Raw genomic sequence first — 21,932 nt, forward strand, 5'->3', positions numbered from 1 at the left:
AAAATAAATCTTTAGTTGGAGACAGCGGAAGCCTTAATTAGACGCAGATAAAAATCTGTTGCAGAGGAACATACTAGTGACACATTCTGTAAAATGGGTATAGATCAAGATGGTAACCGTGTTAATCTGTCTATAGTAGTAGAAAAGAGCAAGAGTCCAGTAGCACCTATAACAACATTTGTGGTAGGCTATGAGCTCACTTCTTCAGGTATCTGAAGGATATTCAGGTATTTTTCAGGTATCTGAAGAAGTGAGTTGTGGCTCATGAAAGCTTATACCCTACCACAAATTTTGTTAGTCTTATAGATGCTATTGGACTCTTGCACTCTACTGTAAAATGGGTAGGGTGTTTAATTTTTTGGGTGTGGGTATCAAATGGCAGTGAAGTCTTGTTTAAATACATTGGTAATGATCATTCCCCCATGCATATGCAGTGCCTCTGTATGGATGGGATTCAGTGAGCCCTTAAAGCCTCCATTCTCTTCAGACCCTTGAATTTAAACAGAGACCGCAGTGTGAGGCTTTGCACTTCTCCTGGATCCCTACGCAGCCCCTACACCCTTCTGGGTCAGTAAATACAGGTTAAATGATTGCTAGCTGGTCAGAGGTGTGGTTCATGCATATAGGCTCTCATTCCTTGTAATGGCTGATGTGGGGGGTGTACTTCTGGCATGAGTGCTGTACCCATGCAGGGAGGGGTATCTTGCTCTCTGTTTTTAAAGTTTAAAAATTGGGTATGATTTATTTTTAATTTTCCATTTCCATTGTGCAGTAGTTCAGCTGGGGATTCTCAGCCCCACCCCCCCACCCCATGTTCATCACTGCAGCAAAGGATTGGTATTGAGATGATGAAATGTACAGCAATAGTATTAGTATGGAAAACAAGTAGTGCAATGCTGACTCTGCTACTAATGTAACAGCTGATAAGCAATATAAATACAAATTGCAAGAAACTATTTGTCTTCCAGTGCTGCTGTCTACTGTAAAATCACTTCCACTAACTACTTGTAAACCATGCAGATGATTTACTAATTGGAAAGCTATCAATAGATATCAAGGATTTCTTAACCTGGAGTCAGATGTAACTCTTGCCCCTTATGATTCAGTAACCTTTCACTTCTGAATCGTCCATCTTTGTGGAATAAAGATATGGATGACTTGCTTTCATTGGTAAGCAATTTTTATCTTGCATTTTAAACTGGTGGTAACAACTTAAATCTTGTGATGATTACTTAGAAGTGAAAGGCTGCTCTCTTAGTTATCTATGGCAATTTAACGTTCATATTTTATCATTTTAATGGAAGCATAGGATATCTTTGCACAACTGAAGGCTCTGGATGTTTGAATTCCTGTGGAGTCTTCTAGCCTAAATTAAAATTTTGGTGGTAGTTTTGCTGTACTTAAGGGAGTATTGACAAGCCTGCTTGGAGGGGCAGCTGCACCTTGCTACTCAGTTTTTCTCCAACTGCTTGAGCTGCATCACTGAGAACTCTCACTATCACTTTGGGAGCTAAGCATTCTCTTTAAAATGAAATTTCTTATTTTACTCCCTACTATACTTTCCCTCTCCTTTACAATCAGTAGTAGACTGCATATATATGTGATGCATGGGTTGGGTTAAAAGTAGCTTCATTACTGTAGTATATTGCCTTGCTCTTACTTAGCACAATCTTTGCTCCTCAGTTTGGGTGCAGATATAAGGTAGTTGAATTCTGCATGTATTAACAGCTATTCACTGGGGAAAAGTAAAATTTCTGAAAATTTTCAAGCCATGGAAAACATGGAAATTTGGGGTGAAATTGTAATATCTACAATACATACTTTCCTATCAGACTTAAACATACTCTGCTGCTTGAACAACATGAAATGCGTCATTTATTGCTGAGCATATAGAATTGTATTAGTTAACATACTTATGGGATTTAAAATTATACGTGCCTTACTTTTCTACAAGCAAAATTGCAAATACACCCAGTACTGAAACGAGAGGTGCAAATTGCTGTACCCTATGCTTGACTCATTCCCAAAAAGAGTATGTCACACAGATAGTTCAGTGTTGCCTGAAAGTGCTTTCCATTTTTAAAAAAAAAAGTCCAGGGGGCAGAAAACGTGTTCCAAACTCTTCTGGACCTTTGCATCTCTATTCACTAGATAAGATCTTCATGCTGCTGCCACCAGCCTTGAGGCAACCCTGTGGGAACAAGTTCTGTCTGTATTCAGTGGTGTGGCTCAGGAATTGACCACTTCAGCATAGACTAGACTGATAAGTTTGGTTTTGGGACCATTGTTGGACTTTGTTTTGAGTACTAATTTACTGTCATATTGGAGTAATGAATGCTCATGGATCAAGGAACACTTGAATGAATTGATTTGCTGTCTCAGTTTGCCAGTTTTTATGCATGGAGTGTTGAACACACTACTGGTTAGCAGTGGCTTAACTGAGTTGCTTCTGGATTGGGGTGGATCGGCGCTGCTGATTTTGTTAGATCTGTCGGCAGCGTTGGATGCGGTTGATCTTCTGACTCACCGTCTCGCTGATGTGGGGATACAAGGGACAGCGTTGCAGTGGCTAGTCTCCTTTTTCCATGATCGGGGACAGAGGGTGGGGCTAGGGGAAAGGTTATCGTCCCATAGGCCACTAGTATGTGGTGTGCCACAGGGAGCGATACTCTACCCATTATTATTTAATATCTATATGCGCCCCCTTGCCCAGTTGGTGTGGAGGTTTGGGCTTGGGTGTCACTAATATGTGGATGACACTCAGCTTTATCTGTTGTTGGACGGACGGCCTGGATCGGCCCCGGGTGTCCTGGAGTGTGCTTTTGAAGCCGTGGCTGGATGGTTGAGACAAAGTTGGCTGAAACTGAACCCAATGAAGACGGAGATCATTTACTTGAGTCATGGAGGTATGGTTTTGGGACCCTGGCTTCCTACACTCAATGGGGCAGTGCTTACACTGGCTCCAAGAGTTAGGAGCCTGGGGGTGATTCTTGATTCCTCCCTGAAGATGGAGGATCAGATCACTGTGGTTGCCAGGTCTTCCTTCTATTATCTTCGACAAGCCAGGCAACTTGCCCCCTATCTATCGTCCCATGACTTGACTACAGTGCCGGTGGAGTACCGAATCAGGTTCAAAGGTTTTGGTACTAACTTATAAAACCCTGTGCGGACTGGGACCGACGTATCTGTGGGACCATCTCTCCCCATATGAGCCCCAGAGGACTCTTCGCTCATGCGATAAACATCTATTAAAGATCCCTGGCCCTAAGGATGCCTGCCTGGCATTGACCAGGGCCAGGGCTTAATCGGTCCTGGCCCCAGCCTGGTGGAACGCTGTGTCTCATGAGACCAGGGCCGGGCAAGACTTGCTAGCATTTCGCCGGGCCTGTAAGATGGAACTGTTCCGCCAGGCATATGGTTGATGCTAGGTGGTGCCCCCCCCCAGTCGGGGGGGGGGGATAAATCATATGCCCTCCTATCCAATGTCACCTTCCATCTCTCCCATGCTGTTCTGGGAAAAACTGATTTATGGAGCGTCTAAATTATGTGCTGCTATGTCTCCCTGTTTTGTGTGTGTGTGTGTATAGATGTAATTTTAATGATAGTATGTAGTATTTTATAATTTTAATGGTTGTTGAATCATGTAATGTGTTTTAAGTTGTATTGTGATCCACCCTGAGCCCGCTGATGTGGGGAGGGTGGCGTATAAATCCAATAAATTAAATTAAAATTAAATTAAATCTTTCCAAATCTTGAGTGCTGATGGCTAGCACCAAAAAGTAGTGACTGAGATCTTGGTCTCGTATTATGTCTCCCTTTAAAAGTGATTTAGGATTGTTTTCACATGTCTGCAGTCCATACTGTATTGCATAGTTTATTGAATGTCCCAGCAGTTGATAACATTGACGGACACTGTGTAATCCTCCTTGAGTCTCAGTAAGAAAGGTGGACTATACATAACATAAATAAGTAATTAAATACAAACAGCTTCCTTTCCTGCCACCCCAATAATAAAAAAGTTTACCTAGGATATGGTTTCCATCTTTTTTTTGGACACTTTAATATTCCTTGCATCCCAACCCTCTTCATAAAGGAATCATATTTGGAATCATATTTTAAAATATGCAAGAAGGAGGGGGCCTCTAAAAATCCAAAACCCATCTCACAAATCTAAATTCTAACAGGTTCCCTCTGTCAGCGTAGAAAAAAAAATCCAAAGTTCGTTCTCAAAATTCCACAGAGTCTGAAATTCCTAATCTAATGAATATTGAATTTTCAAATCTTCAGGGAGGGTTTTGCTTTACTAGAGCAAATCAAAATTAGACACTCAAATTTAGCTGCATTAGATTTATACTTAGTTTAAAATGGCTTTTTTTTTTTGTTGCCTGCCAACTCTACCTTACCAGTGGCTAAACTGTTGTGACATTGTGAAATGCTCATAAATATTCCAGTGTCCCAGACAAACAATATTCATAAAAACTTCCTTAACATCCATATGTCCACTGCTATTTCAGTGATGTTAATCAGCTGAGGGTGGGGAGAACCATTTGAGTTACAGCTATTAAGACATAAGAACACTTATATGCTGATGAATATATTGATGAAAGCCGTCTGTGACTTGGACACAGCTATCCATTCCTAGCATAAAACTGGAATAACTATAACTGATATATTTAACTAACACAGAACCAATCTGCATTCAAAAGCGGTGGGAACCGTAACAGTGTCAACTTCAGTCAACAAAAGAATGAAAATAACACACACACACACGCACAGCCCCACCCACCCCCATGAAAAGAAAGCGGAATGAACTCAAAGCAGCACACATAACACACAGCCCCACCCACCCACTCCCCCAATGAAAATAAAACGGAATAAACTCAAAGCGGCACACACATACACAGAAACCCCTGAATGAAAAAGCAGAATGAACTCAAAGCAGCTTACACCTCCTCTGCAGAGCCCGCGCCAGGCCCCAGCTTGCGCTCTCTCTCTCACTCTCACAAAGGGATGAAAAGAAAGCAGAATGAATTCAAAGCTGCTTAGCCTCCTCTGCGAGGAAAGAATCGCGTGGACAGATTCTAGAGCTGTTGGAACACCATTCTGGAGCGTTCTCCCTCAAAAAAGCCCTGTTTGCAATTTTGTGTAACATCCATATGACAGATGAGTGGATTGGTCTCCCCTCCCCATGATTGCCTATTAACAGAGCAGAAAGCAGAATTTAATGACAAAGTTAAAACATAAAATCTCTGCTAGCTGAGAGACACAATGTCCAATTCAGTATCCTGTTTCACCATAATCACCAATCAGAATCTGCTGGAAAGAAGGCAGTAACCCTCCTCTACTGTTACTCCAGCTAGCTAGTATTTTTTAAATGTTTAACTACAAATGTTCCTTTGCAATTAAGAGGAAAGATGTGATCAAGCCCAAAGCTTCCATATGGCTCAGTTATGTTTAAAGTGTGAGGAACAATTCAGATTTAGTTGGTTCCTACACACCAAGTGTAAGTTAGTGGTGCTTATTTCATGGATTGTAAAGTTACAAACTTAGAATTACTATCAACCAAAAGATCCACTTGACTATTGCATTTCCTTTGTACCATGCTCCACAAAAATATTAAATAAGATAGAACTATTATTAAATAGTTATAAGTGTGTAGGGTTGTATCTCTCCACCACTATTGTACCTTAGCCAGCTCTTGCATTTGTGGAGTGCAAGAAAAAAAGTAAGAAGGAAGAAATAGAAATAAAAGCTGCTCATGCATTCTACTGCAGGTGCCTGCTTGGGTCATGCCATGAGCATTCCAGAGGGTGGTTCCAAACTACCACACTTCTCTGCTCTTTTCATGACAAAGGTAGAGTAGCCTTGGAACAAGAAGACATCAGGCAGCATAGGAAATAAAGAGTACAGTGGCGTCCTGTTGCAGGAGTCTGCTCTGAGCCAGCCAGCAGCGTTACGAAGCCTTTCTTCACAAGAAGCCTGTGCACCTTTACTTCTCTCATTGCCTTCTTGCTGTATCACAAGCAAGAGGTACAGCAGCTCTGGCAAGTCATATTGCCAAGCTGCCTGGAGCATAGCAAGTTGGTTGTGAAGAAAGGGGAGGAAAACCATGCATGTGGCTAGCATGCTCTTTTTTCCTGGATGTCTGCTGTGGTAGTGCTTTTACTCTCATCTGTGGCCAGCTTGTTTTTCTCTTGACAACTGCCTGGATAATGGGATGTGTGTGTGTGTGTGTGTGTGTGTGTGTGTGGATGGAATGGGAATGGGAATGGAGAGGACAAGTGCTCAGATTCCATCTTGGGCACAAGACAAGCACCTCAGGGTGGCTTACACTTACTCATCCTCTCCTGGCACTGTTTCCAGGTGGGAACAATATGCTAATCACAAGCCTACCAGTCCTTGCCCACTTTCCTGTGGGGTGGGGTTGCTAAACTGGGAGATTGTGCTCAGAAGAGCCACAGGTGGCATGCTGAAGAGCCACTGAGTATAACTGTTGTAAGGCATTCATATCTTTTCACCTCCCTGTTCCCCAGTAGCTCTCCTGAGACTGGGAGTCATGGAGTCTTGTGGACAAAATAGCATGGGGGGGGCCTGCAACAGAGAACACTGAATGAAATTACCCCTATTCTCTTCTATGAGGACTCTAGTAGCATTGGAAAATCCACTGGTGGAAGCATAAAGATCATTTCCCCCATCTTGTGGTAATCCCCTTCATGACATTTTGTCTACAAGACTCTTGAGACCCCCGGTATCAGCTTTTTGGAGATCTTGGGGACTGCTGGGAAAGGAAGAAGCTACAAAGATCAATGATTGTGAGTGCCCTTTCATTTATGGTTTGTAGGATCCAGTGCATGACAGTATAGGCAACATGCTTGCATCCTATATAGTAGAGCAAGGTCCTTGGAATGTGCTGTGACTTAGTTGGTGTCTGGTGCACGTGCTATGAGAAGCAGCTGTTAATGTAAATCAGTGACACAATGAGGCATAAACACGAATAGAGGCACAATGGTGAGAGAAGAAATGTAGCAGGAGAGTTACATCTGATTTCCATTTAAGATATTCTAAAGGAAAGAATAGTATCTAGGGCACACAAATTTGTCTTTCCTTGCCTCTCCTCCCTCCACCGCTGTACTCTGTACATTGGATACAGAAAAAAGGAAATGCTAGGATTTCCTCTTGTTTGAGATATTTCCTCCATCCCTGATTTAGGGGCTGTTTTTTGAGGGAAAGATGATTAATTAAATCCTGCTATCCTTGGTAGCTGCAGCATTCAGAATGGAGAACTTTCCAGCTACAGATGTAGACCATAGTTTCAGGTTGGTAGCCATGTTGATCTGCAGTAGAAGAACAAGGTCCAATAGCATCTTAAAGACCAACTACATTTCCAAGGAATGAGTTTTTGAGAGTCAAAGCTCCCTTCTTCAGATAAATTTAGAAGTAGAAGTATGTAGGCATGTTAACCAGTAACTTAGCAAATGATAAGGATGGTCAATGCAGTAGTGTACATGGGTCCTTGGAGGGCTTCATGGAGTTTAGCTTTGTCTTCACTTATTACTCCTCATAGCTAAGTGAAATTTCTGTAGAGGTGTAATCTTTTGGAACAATGCTTTACCAGATAGGGAGATAAAAATTGAGAATACCATGTCTTGTTTGTGAACTTCCTAAAAGTATTGGCTAGCTATTGTTGGAAGCAGGTTTTGCTTTTAGTTAAACCCAGGAAGGCGTTTTTGTGTTTAGAAATAAGGGGTTTTTTTTGAAAAAAGTGGAATATTGGGAATGTGTTTTATTTATCTAGATATTTTTATACTGATATAATGTATTCTTTTACAGAGTTACACTTCAAAGTGAAGTGTCAAAATGGAAGTTAAAGGATAATAACTGGAAGAAAATAGAGAAGGACAAACTCTGGATTAAGGTATGTGTCAATTCATTTTGTGTACATGAGGATATGTTATTTAACATTGCTGTGGTTTTCTTTTTCTGATTTTGAGTGTTTGTCTTGCAGGGTTTCTTGTGGGTCATAGGAAAGTAAAACTGTTACCATTTTAATAAAATTGTGAAGAAATCCAACTGTTGACCACTGCTAACATGATGCTAAATTAATTGTATTTCTTACATTAAACATGTGACTTTGTTGTAGTACAAGAATCTGTGGCTGAAGAGTAGTGATAGGTTTTGCTATCTTTCCATTTTAAAGTTTTTTCATTTGATGATCTAAACACGAATAAGAGTTGCAATGCATCTTTTCAGTGCCTTAGTTCATTTCAGCCTGAGGGATCTATACCCATCTGTACTAGCTGCTGGCTGCTTCTGCGTATATTATCACTGTTTTGGCACACCAGGCTTTTGACTTTGCTGCGGGCTCTTTATTCAGATCCTTAACTAGAAGGTTGTCTTTGCAAAGACAGAATAAATAGGTTGTCCTATTCAGATGGTGCTGCCATTGATTACGGTTAGAAGCTGTGGCTTAAAGCTATGCACCTCTCCCAATGGGGTTAGAATAATTGGTTAATGATAAAGGAAGGGAAGAATTTCTAGTTTTAATCCAGAACCTTGAGTGCCTGTGGGTGGACCAAACAACCTTTGAACTGGCACAGCTCCAATCCAGTTTAAGTTAAAGCATTTAGCCAGACTCTAGGAGGCCAAAATATATCTTGTCTCAGTCAGATTCCAAAAGCTGTTGGTGGTGATGATTTGCTTTGAAAAATGAATTGGCATAACCAAGCTTCAGAAGTTTAGTCTTCATCACAGACAGAGCACATTGAACGAAATTCCTTCATTGAGCTGCAGTCACTCAAGAATTGTTCTGATTTATCACACATCCACTGAATTTTCTCCTTTATCTCTGTCACCTTAAATCTTACTGTCTGTCATTCTGTATCAAAATCAAGAAGAGTCCAGTAGCACCTTTAAGACTAACCAATTTTATTTTATTGTAGCATAAGCTTTCGAGAATCAAGTTCTCTTCATCAGATGCCTGATCCGAACTGGTCAAATACTGTATGGTCAAATACTGTCATTCTGTATGGAATACATCCTGTAACTTTCAGGCTGCTTATTCTTTTATTTCTTTCCCCATAAACACCTCATTTTTAAACTTAACTCCGCTGACTAATTACTGCTTTAGCTTTTCTTTAATTTTTGCCATGAGCATGCATTCTATATGGGAAATTGGTAAAATTCAAATCTTGCAACAAAGGACCTCAAAACTCCACAATGAGCATAAATTACATAAATGTACATTCATTTTGTATAATGTTGTTTCTGGGATTTGGGTTGCTAAAGAATTCCAACTTTCCTTTCTTTAAGAAGGGGTGAGTTGGGGGGTGGAGGTCAAAGCACCATGTATTAAATTTAACTTTTGTTGAAAAAAATGGAAAATCATTGAAAATAGTTAGTGATAATTTGACAAGTAATTTGCTCAACATCCTAAAACATACAGGGAAAATAGGTTAGTTGTATAGAAGCTGATGCTTTTTATGTGATAAACTAAAATTAAGAGCCTAGTAATCCCCCAATATTAAGTTTTAATTTGCTGTTGAGGTAACACAGCCCCTTTAACACACTGGAAACATCTTTTAAATGCTGATAATCCACAGGGTTGATAGGACTGCATCAATTAACTTGGGTGAAAAAGTACAGATTGATATTTCAGTCACATACTGAAAACCAAATAAAGTATTTTATGTGCTACAGAATACTGTGTGGCCAGATGGAGGGGATTGGAAATCCCAAACTGTGCATGCTTATCCATATTGTGTCCAGAGTGACTTTTGTTTATATAACATAACAAAATGGAATGTGACATCTTGATAAAATACTACAGGTGTTGAGAGGATTTAAGTTTTACTCAGCTTAATCAGTTAATCAAGGTATGAGAAACTGTTTAATTTAACTGTAAGGAAAACAAAATGTTAATATTACTTTTTCTGTTGAATTTTTTCTGTATTGTGATTAAGTGCATGTACTGTTAACTATAGAACTTTTCTCAATAGATGGTGTTACTTATTATGGATCAAGAGGGTTTATAACTGTGAAGGGGTTGATTTGTATGGCAAAAACAATTGCGGGAGCAGGTCTATTGTGAGGAGAATTAAGTAGCCCCCAGGACTTCATTTCCTTACAGCACAGTCCTATTTCCTGTATAAAAAGCCCTACTGTATAATTCAGTTCTGCATAGTTTGCAGAAGGCCAGAAGAGTGGGAGCTTTCCTAACCTCCTAGACAGCCTGTTCCATAAGGTGGGGGCCACCAGCATAAGGCCTTGTTCAGATGAATTAAGCTGCCATGGCAGGACATAGGAAGAGAGGCAGTCATGTAGATATGGGACCAAGGCCGTGAAGGGCTTCATATGTGATAGCCCAGACCTTGGAGGGAGTGACTGCAGAATGGCAATAAGAAGTAACAAAATAAGAATTTTGTGTTTTCACATTTTGAAACAAAGAATTACATTTTATTTTGCTGCATGAGGAGATAAGAAAAATTACCAAAGGACTCTGCAAATCTCCAAGATTATGGCTTGAATAGGAAGTTTTAAATATCGTCTACTTTACATAACTAAACGGGTTTGGGGAATGCCTGGAACCATGTTAGCAGTTTTTGCTAGAACTAAGAAAAAGCTGAACTGGTCTAAGGGGTAATTTCAATAGTCAGAAGATAATACTTTCTAGCTCCTAGTGGTCTGCATTTCATACAAGGGTCATAGATGCAGAGGAGTTAGCCGTGTTAGTCTGTGGTAGCAAAATCAAAAAGAGTCCAGTAGCACCTTTAAGACTAACCAATTTTATTGTAGCATAAGCTTTCGAGAATCAAGTTCTCTTCGTCAGATGCATGATACAGAGACTGGTCAAATACAGAAGAGGAGGGAGGAGAAGAGGAGGAGAGAGAAGAGGCAATTAGGGGGGGAGGGGGAGGGAGCAACCAAAACATTCCTTTGCTAGTATATGTAAACATCTCCTTTTGGTGTGTGGATCAGTTGGCTTCAAAGGAGTTTGCCCTGTTAGTTTGTAGCAGCCAAACAGCTAGACCATCCAATTCCAATGCAGTATGAGCCTTCGATAACCACAGCTCTTCCTGCCAGATGCATCTGACCAAGAGATCTGTGGTCCCCGAAAGCCCACGCCAGGTGCCACTGAGCTCCCCCAGACCCCGCCTCTGTAAAGGAAATCTGTTACCTGTGATAATGTGATACCCGTTCATAGTCCCTATTCAGTCCCAGCTTGACAGAGTCAGATTTGCATATGAATTCCAGTTCAGCAGCCTCCTGTTGGATTTTGTTTTTGAAAGGTTTCTGTTGAACTACAGCGACCTTTAAGTCTTTGATGGAATGTCCTGGTAGATTGAAGTATTCTCCCACTGGTTTCTGGACGTTTCCATTTCGAATGTCAGATTTGTGTCCATTTATTCTTTTGCGTAGAGGTTGGCTGGTTTGTCCAATGTACAGAGCAGAAGGACATTGTTGGCACATGGCATATATCAGATTGGAGGATGAGCAGCTGTAAGAGCCAGGGACCGTGTAGTTGATGCCATTGGGTCCTGTAATTGTATTCCCTGGGTAGATATAGGGGCAGAGCTGGCATCTGGGTCTGTTGCAGGGCCTGGTACCTGTGCTGGTGACTATGCTGGCTGATTCATAGTTGTGAGTGAGAAGTCGTTTAAGGTTGGGGGGCTGTCTGTAGGCAAGGAAAGGTCTTCAAGGGTCGATACACAGATTTTGCTTGATGCCTGATAGTAATTGATCTGTGGCATTCTGTACCAGTTGTAGTTTCTGCATAGTCTTTTAAGGTCTCTCCACTGTATCAAAGGCTGCTGATAAGTCTAGTAAGAGTAGCAGAGAGGCATTGCCTTCATCTACATTTAAACAAAGGTCAGAGGGCCACCAGGGCCATTTTCATCCCATAGCCATATCAGTCATCAAGAGTCCAAGCTCACAACGCATGGATCTGACCAAACTGATGGGCCTCATGGTAGCCAACACAGAGGCCATATATTGGGGACATTTTCACGTATGACCACTCCAAGCGCTCTTGAGACCCACTACAACATCGGATCGCACAAAAGACGGTCATGAGGGTACATGTTCCCTTCAAAGTCAAGAAAAGCCTCCAATGATGGGCCCACAACTGCAACCTACTACAGGGCAAGAGCTTCCTAACTCCACAGCTCCAACAGATCTTCACAGATGCAGCCAGACAGGTTAGGGAGCAACTCTGAACAAGATACCTACTCAGGACCTGTGGTCCAAGAAGGAAACCTCTCTACCTATCAACATCCCAGAGATGAGAGCCATATACTTGGCATTACTGCACTTCAGCAACCAAATAAAGTGCAAACATGTCCTAATACGCACAGACAATGTAGCTGCCAAGACCTACATCAACAAGTAGGGAAGCTCCAGGTCCTTCCAGCTACAGCAAAAAATGAACAGATTAATCACCGGGGCGGAAAATCAACTGCTGTCAATTCAAGCCGAGCACATCCAGGGTATGAACAACACCCAGGTGGACTGGCTCAGCAGAGAGTCCTTCCACTCAGGAGAATGGACACTCAAGGGGGAGATACTCTTACAGATTGCAACTCACTTCAGGACGCCATCTCAGGACTTAGTCTTCTCACACACCAATCACCAGGTACCGCAGTTCTTTTCAAGATACTACCATCTGAAAGTGGAGGGCACAGATGCCCTGACAGCCCAGTGGCCTAGAGGGCTACTGTATGCATTTCCTACTCTACCAGTAATACCCAAACTCCTACGGAGAATATCAGAACAGAGGGTGGACATTATACTCATAGCCCCGTGGTGGCCGAGAAGACCTTGGTTCTCCACAGTACAATAGATGACCATCAGACCTCCACTACAACTTCCACTACAGCCATACCTTCTTCATCAAGGACCCATATGGCACCCACACCTGTCACTAACCACATGGAGATAGAACGGCAATCCTTCCAAAAGATAAGATATCCACCAGAAATTATCAGCACTCAGGTTCATATTAGACATATTAAAATTAATTAGCAGCCCTGTATGTTTGTCTTGAAGATTGAGTAATTGGTCTTGGGGGAGGGGTTAACCTTTCTTTCCTAGTTCCTCTTGTAAATTATGCTCATGAAGCTGCAATCAGATGTGGAGCAGACAGGTAGAGGTGCTGTACCTGCCTTTTTTCTCCTGCAGAGCTAATTGCAATTGAGGATGGGGAAAACAATGAAGGAAAGCATTAAACTAAACCCCTTTTCAGTCCTCAGAACAACTCTATGAGTTAACTTGTTCTTTAAAGAAATGGTGGGAGACATAATCAGTCCTCTCTAATTTGGCCTTTACAGTATGCTCTCTGATATATGTTCAAATCTTTCAGCACCCTCTTCTGTCTGTCTTCTTGTCTTGTACAATATTGGAAGAGCACTGCTCAGTGTAATTCCAAACAGTAAATAAGAAGCAGATGGGTTTTTATTTTACATGGGCCTTGAGTATTGTTTAAGACTGAAGTTGACACTTTTTCATTGCTTTTTTGTAGAGGACTAGCAGTAGTGCTATCAATCTTTTGTCCCTGTAATTGCATTTGGAGAAATTAATAGTAAATTTACCGTTGTTGTTATTCTAGGTCTCTGGTTGACCGAAGTATTCTTGAGCATAAAATTGAAGATTACTCATAGGTAGTGGAATTTGGTTTTAATTTCTGACACATTCCTATCATTTCTACCACTTTAATGTATGGTGACAATTGCTGCATAACTTCCTTACGTTTTAATCTAAGTAAAATAAGGGAATGGGTTTGGGAGGGAGAGCATAAGAATCCAACTTCATGAAACCTACATAGCTTTCCTCTCAAAGTCAACTTGAAGACTCCACCTGGTGCAGAACACCGCAGCTCATTTATTATCAGGAGCATGTCACTCAACTTGTTACCTAACTGCCATGGCTACTCCCCCACTCTGCAGATAGTGGGTGCAGAGTGCAGAAAGAGCCCTGCTATTGGGCTTACTTCACCCCAACAGAGGTGCTTGCTCAAGAGAAGCCCTGCCCAGTGAGGGGGGGCAACACTGAAGGTCTAGACAGGGCACCTGCTTGCACAACCCCCATTTCCTACAAGGGCCAAGCTTGTGGCTGAAGCACCACTAGCTTGCAACCCCCTCCCCTGAGAAACATGCTCCCCTCCTTGAAAAGTGAGACCAGAAAGGTGGCGGGACCCAGCACTGGCAGCACCTGCACTCAGGATCAGCTCCCTAAGGTGTCATTAGAAGCGAATTGGGGATGGTTTCTGTAATGGCTGACTATCCCATAGAAACCCTTTCATGGCCTTGGACCCTCATATCTGGAGGACTACCTCTCCCTGTATGCTCTGCCACAGCAGCTTTGTTTCCTGCAGATATCAAAATCTACAGCTCCCTGCACACATGCATTTTCTCTGTGCTAGCCCCCACCTTATGAAACGGCCTATCTGAGGAGGTCAAGAAAGCTCCCACTCTCCTGGCTTTCCACAAACTATGCAAAACTGAATTATTCAGGAGGGCGTTTTTACTCAAGTAATAGGACTGTCCTGTAAGAAATGGCTCAGAGAGATGCTTTGGTGAAGGGACTGGGACTGTTGACTATTCTACAGGGTACTGTCTGTTGATGTAGGGATGTATGTACCTCCCCTCACCCAGCTACAGCCCAGGGCTATTAGGGAAAAAGAGATTACTCATTGTTAAGGGGCCAGAGAGATCAGTTGGCTGAATGAAGATTAGAAGGGGACAAAATGACTCTTCTCTTGATTCTTCCATCTAATATCAACATCCTGCATAGTGAACTAAAATTTTCTTCTGTCAGCTGGGGAGTTCATTTCCCAGTGATCTTGGAGCTAATATTTATCATACCTGCTGCCTCTTCCCTTGCAGTATCTAAAATTCTTCATTCATTGTTCATGATATCCACAACCTTCATACAAAGCAGATGTCACCATGCAAGCAACTTGCTTAACACATACTCACCTCTGTCTGTTGCCAAGTACGTGCAGTAAAAAATACTTGTTTTTAAGCCCACTGTAATCGACCTATCTTGCTTGACTCATTTGCTCTTTTCTCAGTGTCTAACAACAGCATAAATTATTTCTTCTGTTTTCTTCCTTCTCTTCATCTCATCTAGCGGGAAAGAAATGCCGTTTCTGCTATATCAAAGTGACTATTGTGGTGGCAGTGTTGCTGGCAGAACAACCAGAATTCCTTAGCATCATCAGACTTGACTTGCTAGTATCATTCTATTGATTATATTCTGCTTTCAGGAGGCCAGTTGTAATCCTTACGCATTTCTGATAAATAAAGCATTGTTTATGATTTGTACATAGCCAAGATACTTGTATTTACGTTATCAAAGGAAGTATATGTCTGGAAAGTTGACCTAATGTATAGGATTCTAGCAAGCATGGCTGAACATTGGTTCAGTGTGGTTCAATGTAGTGTTTGCAGGCCCAGACCTAGCTGAAACATGGTGCCTTTGCTAATCAACAGCACCTGCAAGCAGTCTTTGGAGTCTTTAGTGAATAGAGCCTTCTAGCCTTCTCCAACCTTGAAGACCAGGCTCAGAGTCCCATCAGCTATCCTGCCTGAATGTTCTCATAGCAGAAAAGCCAGTTAGTTGCTTTGCCCTGATTAGCTCCTGAGTTCCCTTGTGATACACTGAGAGCTAGAAAAGAGAGCCCTTTCAGTATAGTTTTTTTCCACACCTACCATTCTTCCTTCACCTGGCAAGCCTCTGTGCTGTACCAACTCAGTATGGAGAGGGACTATGTGCTACCAGATAAGTAAGATGAACAGCTATTGGATGCAAGCCAGAGAAACTTAAGTTAATTAGCTTTCAAAGTTTTACATAAAACAGTAAAGGTTCATTGTCATGTCTTCTGTGCAGTTCCACAGTTCTCATGTGTGCCTGCACAGAAGAACACTTGATGAACAGCAGTTACAGGTGAGTGAAACCCTGTTCTATGTGTTTTATATCTGTTGCCTGTTTTGTTTGAGTGCTTTCTTGCTTTGCAGCACTCTTTAAACTTAATAGAATATATTTTATTCAAGCATTGCCTGAATTTATTGACAGATATGAGTACACCCTAAAGACAAATCCAGGGGTTGGAGAGTCAGGGCCTCGGTGAAGGCAAAACTTGGTAAAGCTTCTCTTCTGCCTGACTGGCAGTGTGACTTTTTTCAGTGCCTGAAGTAGGATGTAAAGGGCCTTGAACCCTACATGGTGGTAGCAGTGGGATTTTGAAGTTGTATCGCGCTTAGTAGTATTCCATGATAGAGCTTAAGTAACAGGCAATTTATTTTCTTAGCAAGATGAGTCAGGTTCTGGGGGCTCTGTTCAGCTCAATGCCTGAACTCACTGTCTATGATGAAGATGGTGATCGTTTGATGTGAAGGCAGTGTGGGTAGTGAAGATATTCTGGTAATTGTTAGTATATTTTTAGACTTAACTAGTGGCTTGTTACGGACCATGTTTGTGGGACTGCCTTTGGGTTTTAGATGTGGGTTCCAATATTGGAATACTTGAGTATCACATACATTTAAGTTATTATTTATCTCACACAGCAAGAGAAACAACTTATAACATAGTATTGGTATGAACATCAGTATGTGCCTCATCACCTCACAAATTATTAGGATAATACATGGTATAAACTACTGGCTTGGATCCTGCAATCCATTAGGAGAAAGTGCTAATGGCTATGGGTCTTCCTGTATCTTCCAAACTCTCCTTTCCCCCAGTAGCCTTCTTCAACCTTGGGAACATTTATTCCTGGGGTTGTGGAACTCATGTCCTGCAGAACACAGTGATTTCATCTCTGTTCCCATCTCTACTGCAGCCTCCTTAACCATATGGCTATTATTTCCTATAGGTCCCTCAACCCCTGGCAGTAAACTTCCTTGGGATCAGAAATAGCTAATGGCAGAAAGCCAGGAAGAGTGGGGATTCATGCAAGGATCTCACAACGTCCTTGCACTGGGTACAGCCCATTGGTAAATGCATAGTTACAACATCAAATGTTTTGTGTTGATATTGACTCTGATGATATATTTGTGTTATCGTCATACATGACAGTGTAATCTTTTGAAGATGTGTGTTAGGAGACATAGAAAAGTACAGGAGGATTTTAGGCCATAACAAACTTTTAGTTACTGAAGTTACTCAAGGTGGAGAGAGTGTTTTCTGCAGAAGCTCTGATGAATTTGCTCATATTAGTGTATAAGATATTGAGTAAGGGAACAGCCTCAAAAATGGTACCTCAAGGGTTCCTTTCATGCTGCATAAAATTGTACGCAGTTGATCTGCAGTTAGATCATAGAGAGTTGTATTAAAATTTTTGCTGAGGATAATGGGTTATCCTTATAGCAGAACAGTGTTGTTGCAGTAATATAGATTAAAGCATATTGCAGTAAGCAGTTTTAAAGCAATACACGAGTATTCTGGGTGAACTTCTCAACTTTGCATGAACTGTCTGTGTGTTTTTTTCAGCATGTTAGATAACCAAAACAGGTGTCCTTTTAATCTTTGACAGCTAATTAAAAATAGCAGACTCTATCTAGATTAATGTTCTTCTATCAGAAAATGAACCAATGGTGATCTGCCAACTTAACTCTTTCTGTCATTTCTCACAGATTTATAGTTTTGTTTTGTAGGTTGAATATAATTTCATTTTTGGCTAATTAGAAGGTTATACAATAGAAATTATGAATATCTAATGAAGCATCAAACCAATCAGTTTGTTTGTACTATCACATGAAAAGATCTTAGATATTTGCATAAGATAATCTATAAAATATGCAAAGTCAGATAGCATGTTAGAGTTCTGATTGAAAGAAATCTCATGAGAATCTAGGTGAGGATTTTATTTTTGCATTGTATGCTATGGAAATCTTAATGCATTTCATAGAAACTTTGATTGTTTTAAACTTAGAATTAATTAGGAAATGTTAGCAAACCTAATTCTTACTGCCTTTCTGTGTTCTGTTTTTGTAGGATTTATATTAATAACCATATATATTTTGATAACATGCTTCATAAAGAAATTAGGGTGTAATTTCAATAAAGGAAATAAGCTCTGGAAAGGTGTCTGTGTACTTTGATGGGAAGGGCAAAGCAAAAAGGACCCTAAAAATAATGTACTGATAAGCAGGTTTGTTCAAAGATCAGTCCTGTTTGACAGGCCTTACTAATTTCTGAAAGCTACCCAAGAGTCAAAGATAAATCTTTGTTTTGAGATAGTTGGATGTTTAGTAAGGTGCAGATAAGACAGTCCATTACAGTGTGGTCACTTTATCAAATCAAAGCATATTATAGCATGGGATGTGAAGAATGGGGCCAAATTCTAGAAAGATTCATAGATCAAAAGAGCATAACTGATCTAAGTTCATTCTTTTCAGTATTGATTTCTTACCAGTTTTTCTTTTGGCACTAATGTTTCTGATGTAATGTGGTAGCTAAGTATGTGAATGGTGATTTCTGAAGTCCCCAGTTCAGATTTCATCTGAGTCTATTAACTTACTTGGTTTTAGGCAAACCAATATTTTTTATCCTTTGATTTTCCCTACTATTTCAATCTGCATTACAATGTTAATTATATTGAACTATATTACAAGGTCACTGTAACAGTTTTCGTGATAAATATGCGAAGAGCTTGGAACATTTTGACCAGATGGAATTTAGTGAAGCAATACATGTTCTGGGCTTGATACTTGGTTCCTGCTTTTTATGTGCCAGAGAATTGGATTGAACTTGTTAACTATCACAGGACCAAGCTTGCAGTTCAAGCCCATTTGTAATAAAAAACAAGACTTGGAAAACGTCCCCTCTCCCACTGATTCCCACCCATCATTGATTATTCTGTTTCTCAGCTGTGAAGTAGGTATTTTTCCAGTAGTGTGACCAAAAACATTCCAGTGCATGTGTGTTAAATAAGAACAAAAGGCAAAAATGGGTTGAAAGTGGGAGGGGAAAATGTCTATTCTTCACCCACACTTTAGCATGGGTTCTGTCCAGTGTTACTTTCACTGAAGAAAGAAAATAGATTTTGCTATCATAAATAACTCCTGGAAAGTTATTTCCTTATTTTACAAGTGAGAATAGGAGGTTAAAAATGAGGCTTTATACAGAAAGTTAATTTAGGACGACTTAACACCCACTCAGAGCGGTTTACAAAGTATGCTACTATTATCCCCACAACAAAACACCCTGGGAGGTGGGTGGGGCTGAGAGAGCTCCAGAGAGCTGTGACTAGCCCAAGGTCACCCAGCTGGTTTCAAGTGGAGGAGTGGGGAATCAAACCTGGCTCTCCAGATTAGAGTCCCGTGCTCTTAACCACTACACCAAACTGGCTCTGGGGTTTGAAGGCAATACTGCACTGCTAGGGATACCAGTCCTCCACTGGGGGCAGGTTCCCCATCTCCCACCCTCCACTCCCACCCCTGCTTACCTGGCCAGTGGGGTGGAACGCACCACTCGGAGCACGCCCCAGGCAGCGCGGTGCGTTCCTGGGCAGCACAGCATACCCTTGCGTGCTGCAGCAGCCCAGTTTGGGCTGAATCAGGCTGCTGTGTTGCACGGAAGCTCTACCATGCTCTGCAGTGGCCCAATTTGGCCCTGATTCAGGCTGAATCGGGCCTCTGTGTTGCACAGGAGCACAGACGTTCTCTGCAGTGGCCAATTCGGCTCAGATTTGGGCCCAATTCGCTTCCCTGGGGAGCCTGAGGACTTCTAAGGCTCATTCTTGTAATGTCATGTTGTTACATCTGAATGCAGCTACTAGCTCTTTACTGTCATCAAGTTTCTGAACGTATGTAGCCATTTTTAATGTGATCAAGAAGGCCTGAGAACGTATAGAACAAAATCAGACTGTTCATGAGAATGCTAAGAAATTTTTGCTTAATTTTATTTCCATTTTGTTGAAAAAACTTTTTCCAGATTCAGTGAAAAGTGACCACAGGAAAAACATATGATTGCTCTATACGCTCTGGAATTTCCTGCATCAAATTTTGTATAGGAAATATCTAAAGATATTCATGTTATCTTAACATTTGTTGCAAATACAAGTGAATTTAACACATGTAGCAATGATTATGGCTACTGCTAACAATGAATAAAGATTATGTAACATATTTATTGAGGAGAACATTATATTAAAGTGTGAAAAGGCTGCAATGGTCCTGGAGTTACCCACGGTGCCACCCAAAACAGCCTTCAGAAATCAAGGGTAAAACTCCTTAGGATGGTGCTGCCAAAGACTGCTTTATGGCAATATTATGTTGTCACACTGCAACTATATGCTGAGTTAGGCTTTACTCAATGATTGTTGGAGATATGAAGGGTTTTTTTTGCTCTCAAAGAGTAGTTATTTATGTTACTAGATTGTTTTAATTGTGCATGAAAGCATTTTGTTTTTCCTTTAAATGAGGATAAATTGTTAACTTCAGTTATTGAAGTAACTGATTTTCTTAATCATTGTTTAATCCCATTTACATGGAAGGAAATTAAACTTTGTTAATGAAGGCACTGGCACCCATCTTCAGACATTACAGTTAATTAGTTGAAGACTTTCTTGGCATGCCACAATTGGGGAAGCAGTGAGTGAGAACGTCTGTGCGTATGATAAGTGACCATGTTCTTAGCTATAATAAGCAAACTGAGATTTGTGTCATCTGAATTTAAGCCTGATTGCTGAGATACCATTGATGTCTAAATGAATAAATAAATAACTAAATATGCAAATAAACAAGTCATTGATTTGTCTGTGCTTATAAAAAACAAAAGTAAGCTAAGCTGCATGCTATTTACATGGGCACATCTTTGTATCCATTAAAGCATGCATGGATTTTCTTTATATTCAGTACACAGATATGTAGTCAACTACATTTTACTCATGTTTAACGTTGTTTTATTTGCTATACAGGGTGCCTGGTGGAGAATGCAATGGGATCAATAGCATGTCTGCGGAAAGTGGCCCTGGGACAAGACTGAGAAATTTACCAGTAATGGGGGATGGACTAGAAGCTACACAAATGTCTACAACACAGGCACAGGCCCAACCCCAACAAGGCAATACTGTAGCCATTAACCCACCTCCACCAGAAACTGCAAATCCTAACAGACCCAAGCGTATGACCAACCAGCTACAGTATCTGCTCAAAGTGGTGCTTAAGACACTATGGAAACACCAGTTTTCATGGCCTTTCCAGCAGCCTGTGGACGCTGTCAAACTAAACCTCCCTGTAAGTATAGATTGCAAAGTGAAAAGAGCAGCAGTGCTGAGGGACAGATAGAATATGGTGAAAGGGAAGATCTGAGAAGAAAGTCAAAGATAGAAAAGAGCATGAAAAGCTTCTGTCAATGAAGAGAATGGGGTTTAAAGAGAAAGTCAACACAATCTTCAAAAGTGTTACTGACATACTGACAGTGAGAGCAGAGAAAGCATGGTAGTGATTGAAGGACCACAGGAGGAGAGGCAACAGATGTATCCACAGTAGGGTGACTAGTATCTATTAGAACATGTGGCTAGTATCTATTAGAACAGAGATAGTAAGGTCAAGAAAATGAGTGAAGAGTAAAGAAAGAATAACAGATAATGCGGATCAGTGATACGGAGATCATGGAAGAGTAGGTAGGTTGTTAGACTGCGGAGGTAGGTTGAGGATACCATTTGACATTTGTTTCCACTCCTCATGGCTAGTCCCTAACCTTCAGTCAGCCTTGTTGTTTAATGTGGATTGCAGATCTGCTGACTAATAGCTGTTTTATTCTGAGCACTTACTACCACAGAGCACATTATTGGAATTAAATAGATATTTAGTATTAACTACAGCTTTAGCCTATAGAGGGATTTTGCAAATTATTATTTTGGCAATACTTTTTTTTGCTTATTCACATTTCACGTTATTCTCTTCATTTGGTTTCAGTGTATTAATATGTAG

At 40.9% G+C, this 21,932-nt stretch overlaps 1 protein-coding gene across 5 annotated transcripts in view; it reads left to right on the plus strand.

Moving 5' to 3' along the window:
* Positions 1 to 21,932, plus strand: part of LOC129327285 (bromodomain-containing protein 4-like) — a 111,151-nt gene that overhangs the window by 30,262 nt on the left and 58,957 nt on the right. For 4 of the 5 annotated variants that reach the window (XM_054975791.1, XM_054975795.1, XM_054975792.1 and 1 more), the window contains exons 2-3: positions 7,831 to 7,915; positions 20,915 to 21,233. In XM_054975791.1, the coding sequence (XP_054831766.1) occupies positions 20,949 to 21,233 (285 nt within the window). In that variant the 5' untranslated portion in view covers positions 7,831 to 7,915; positions 20,915 to 20,948. Of the gene's footprint in view, positions 1 to 7,830; positions 7,916 to 16,963; positions 16,989 to 20,914; positions 21,234 to 21,932 lie in introns of those variants that run through there. The other variant, XM_054975794.1, reaches the window with a different exon arrangement.

Source organism: Eublepharis macularius, chromosome 4 (assembly GCF_028583425.1).
Source record: "Eublepharis macularius isolate TG4126 chromosome 4, MPM_Emac_v1.0, whole genome shotgun sequence".
Lineage (NCBI taxonomy): Eukaryota > Metazoa > Chordata > Lepidosauria > Squamata > Eublepharidae > Eublepharis > Eublepharis macularius.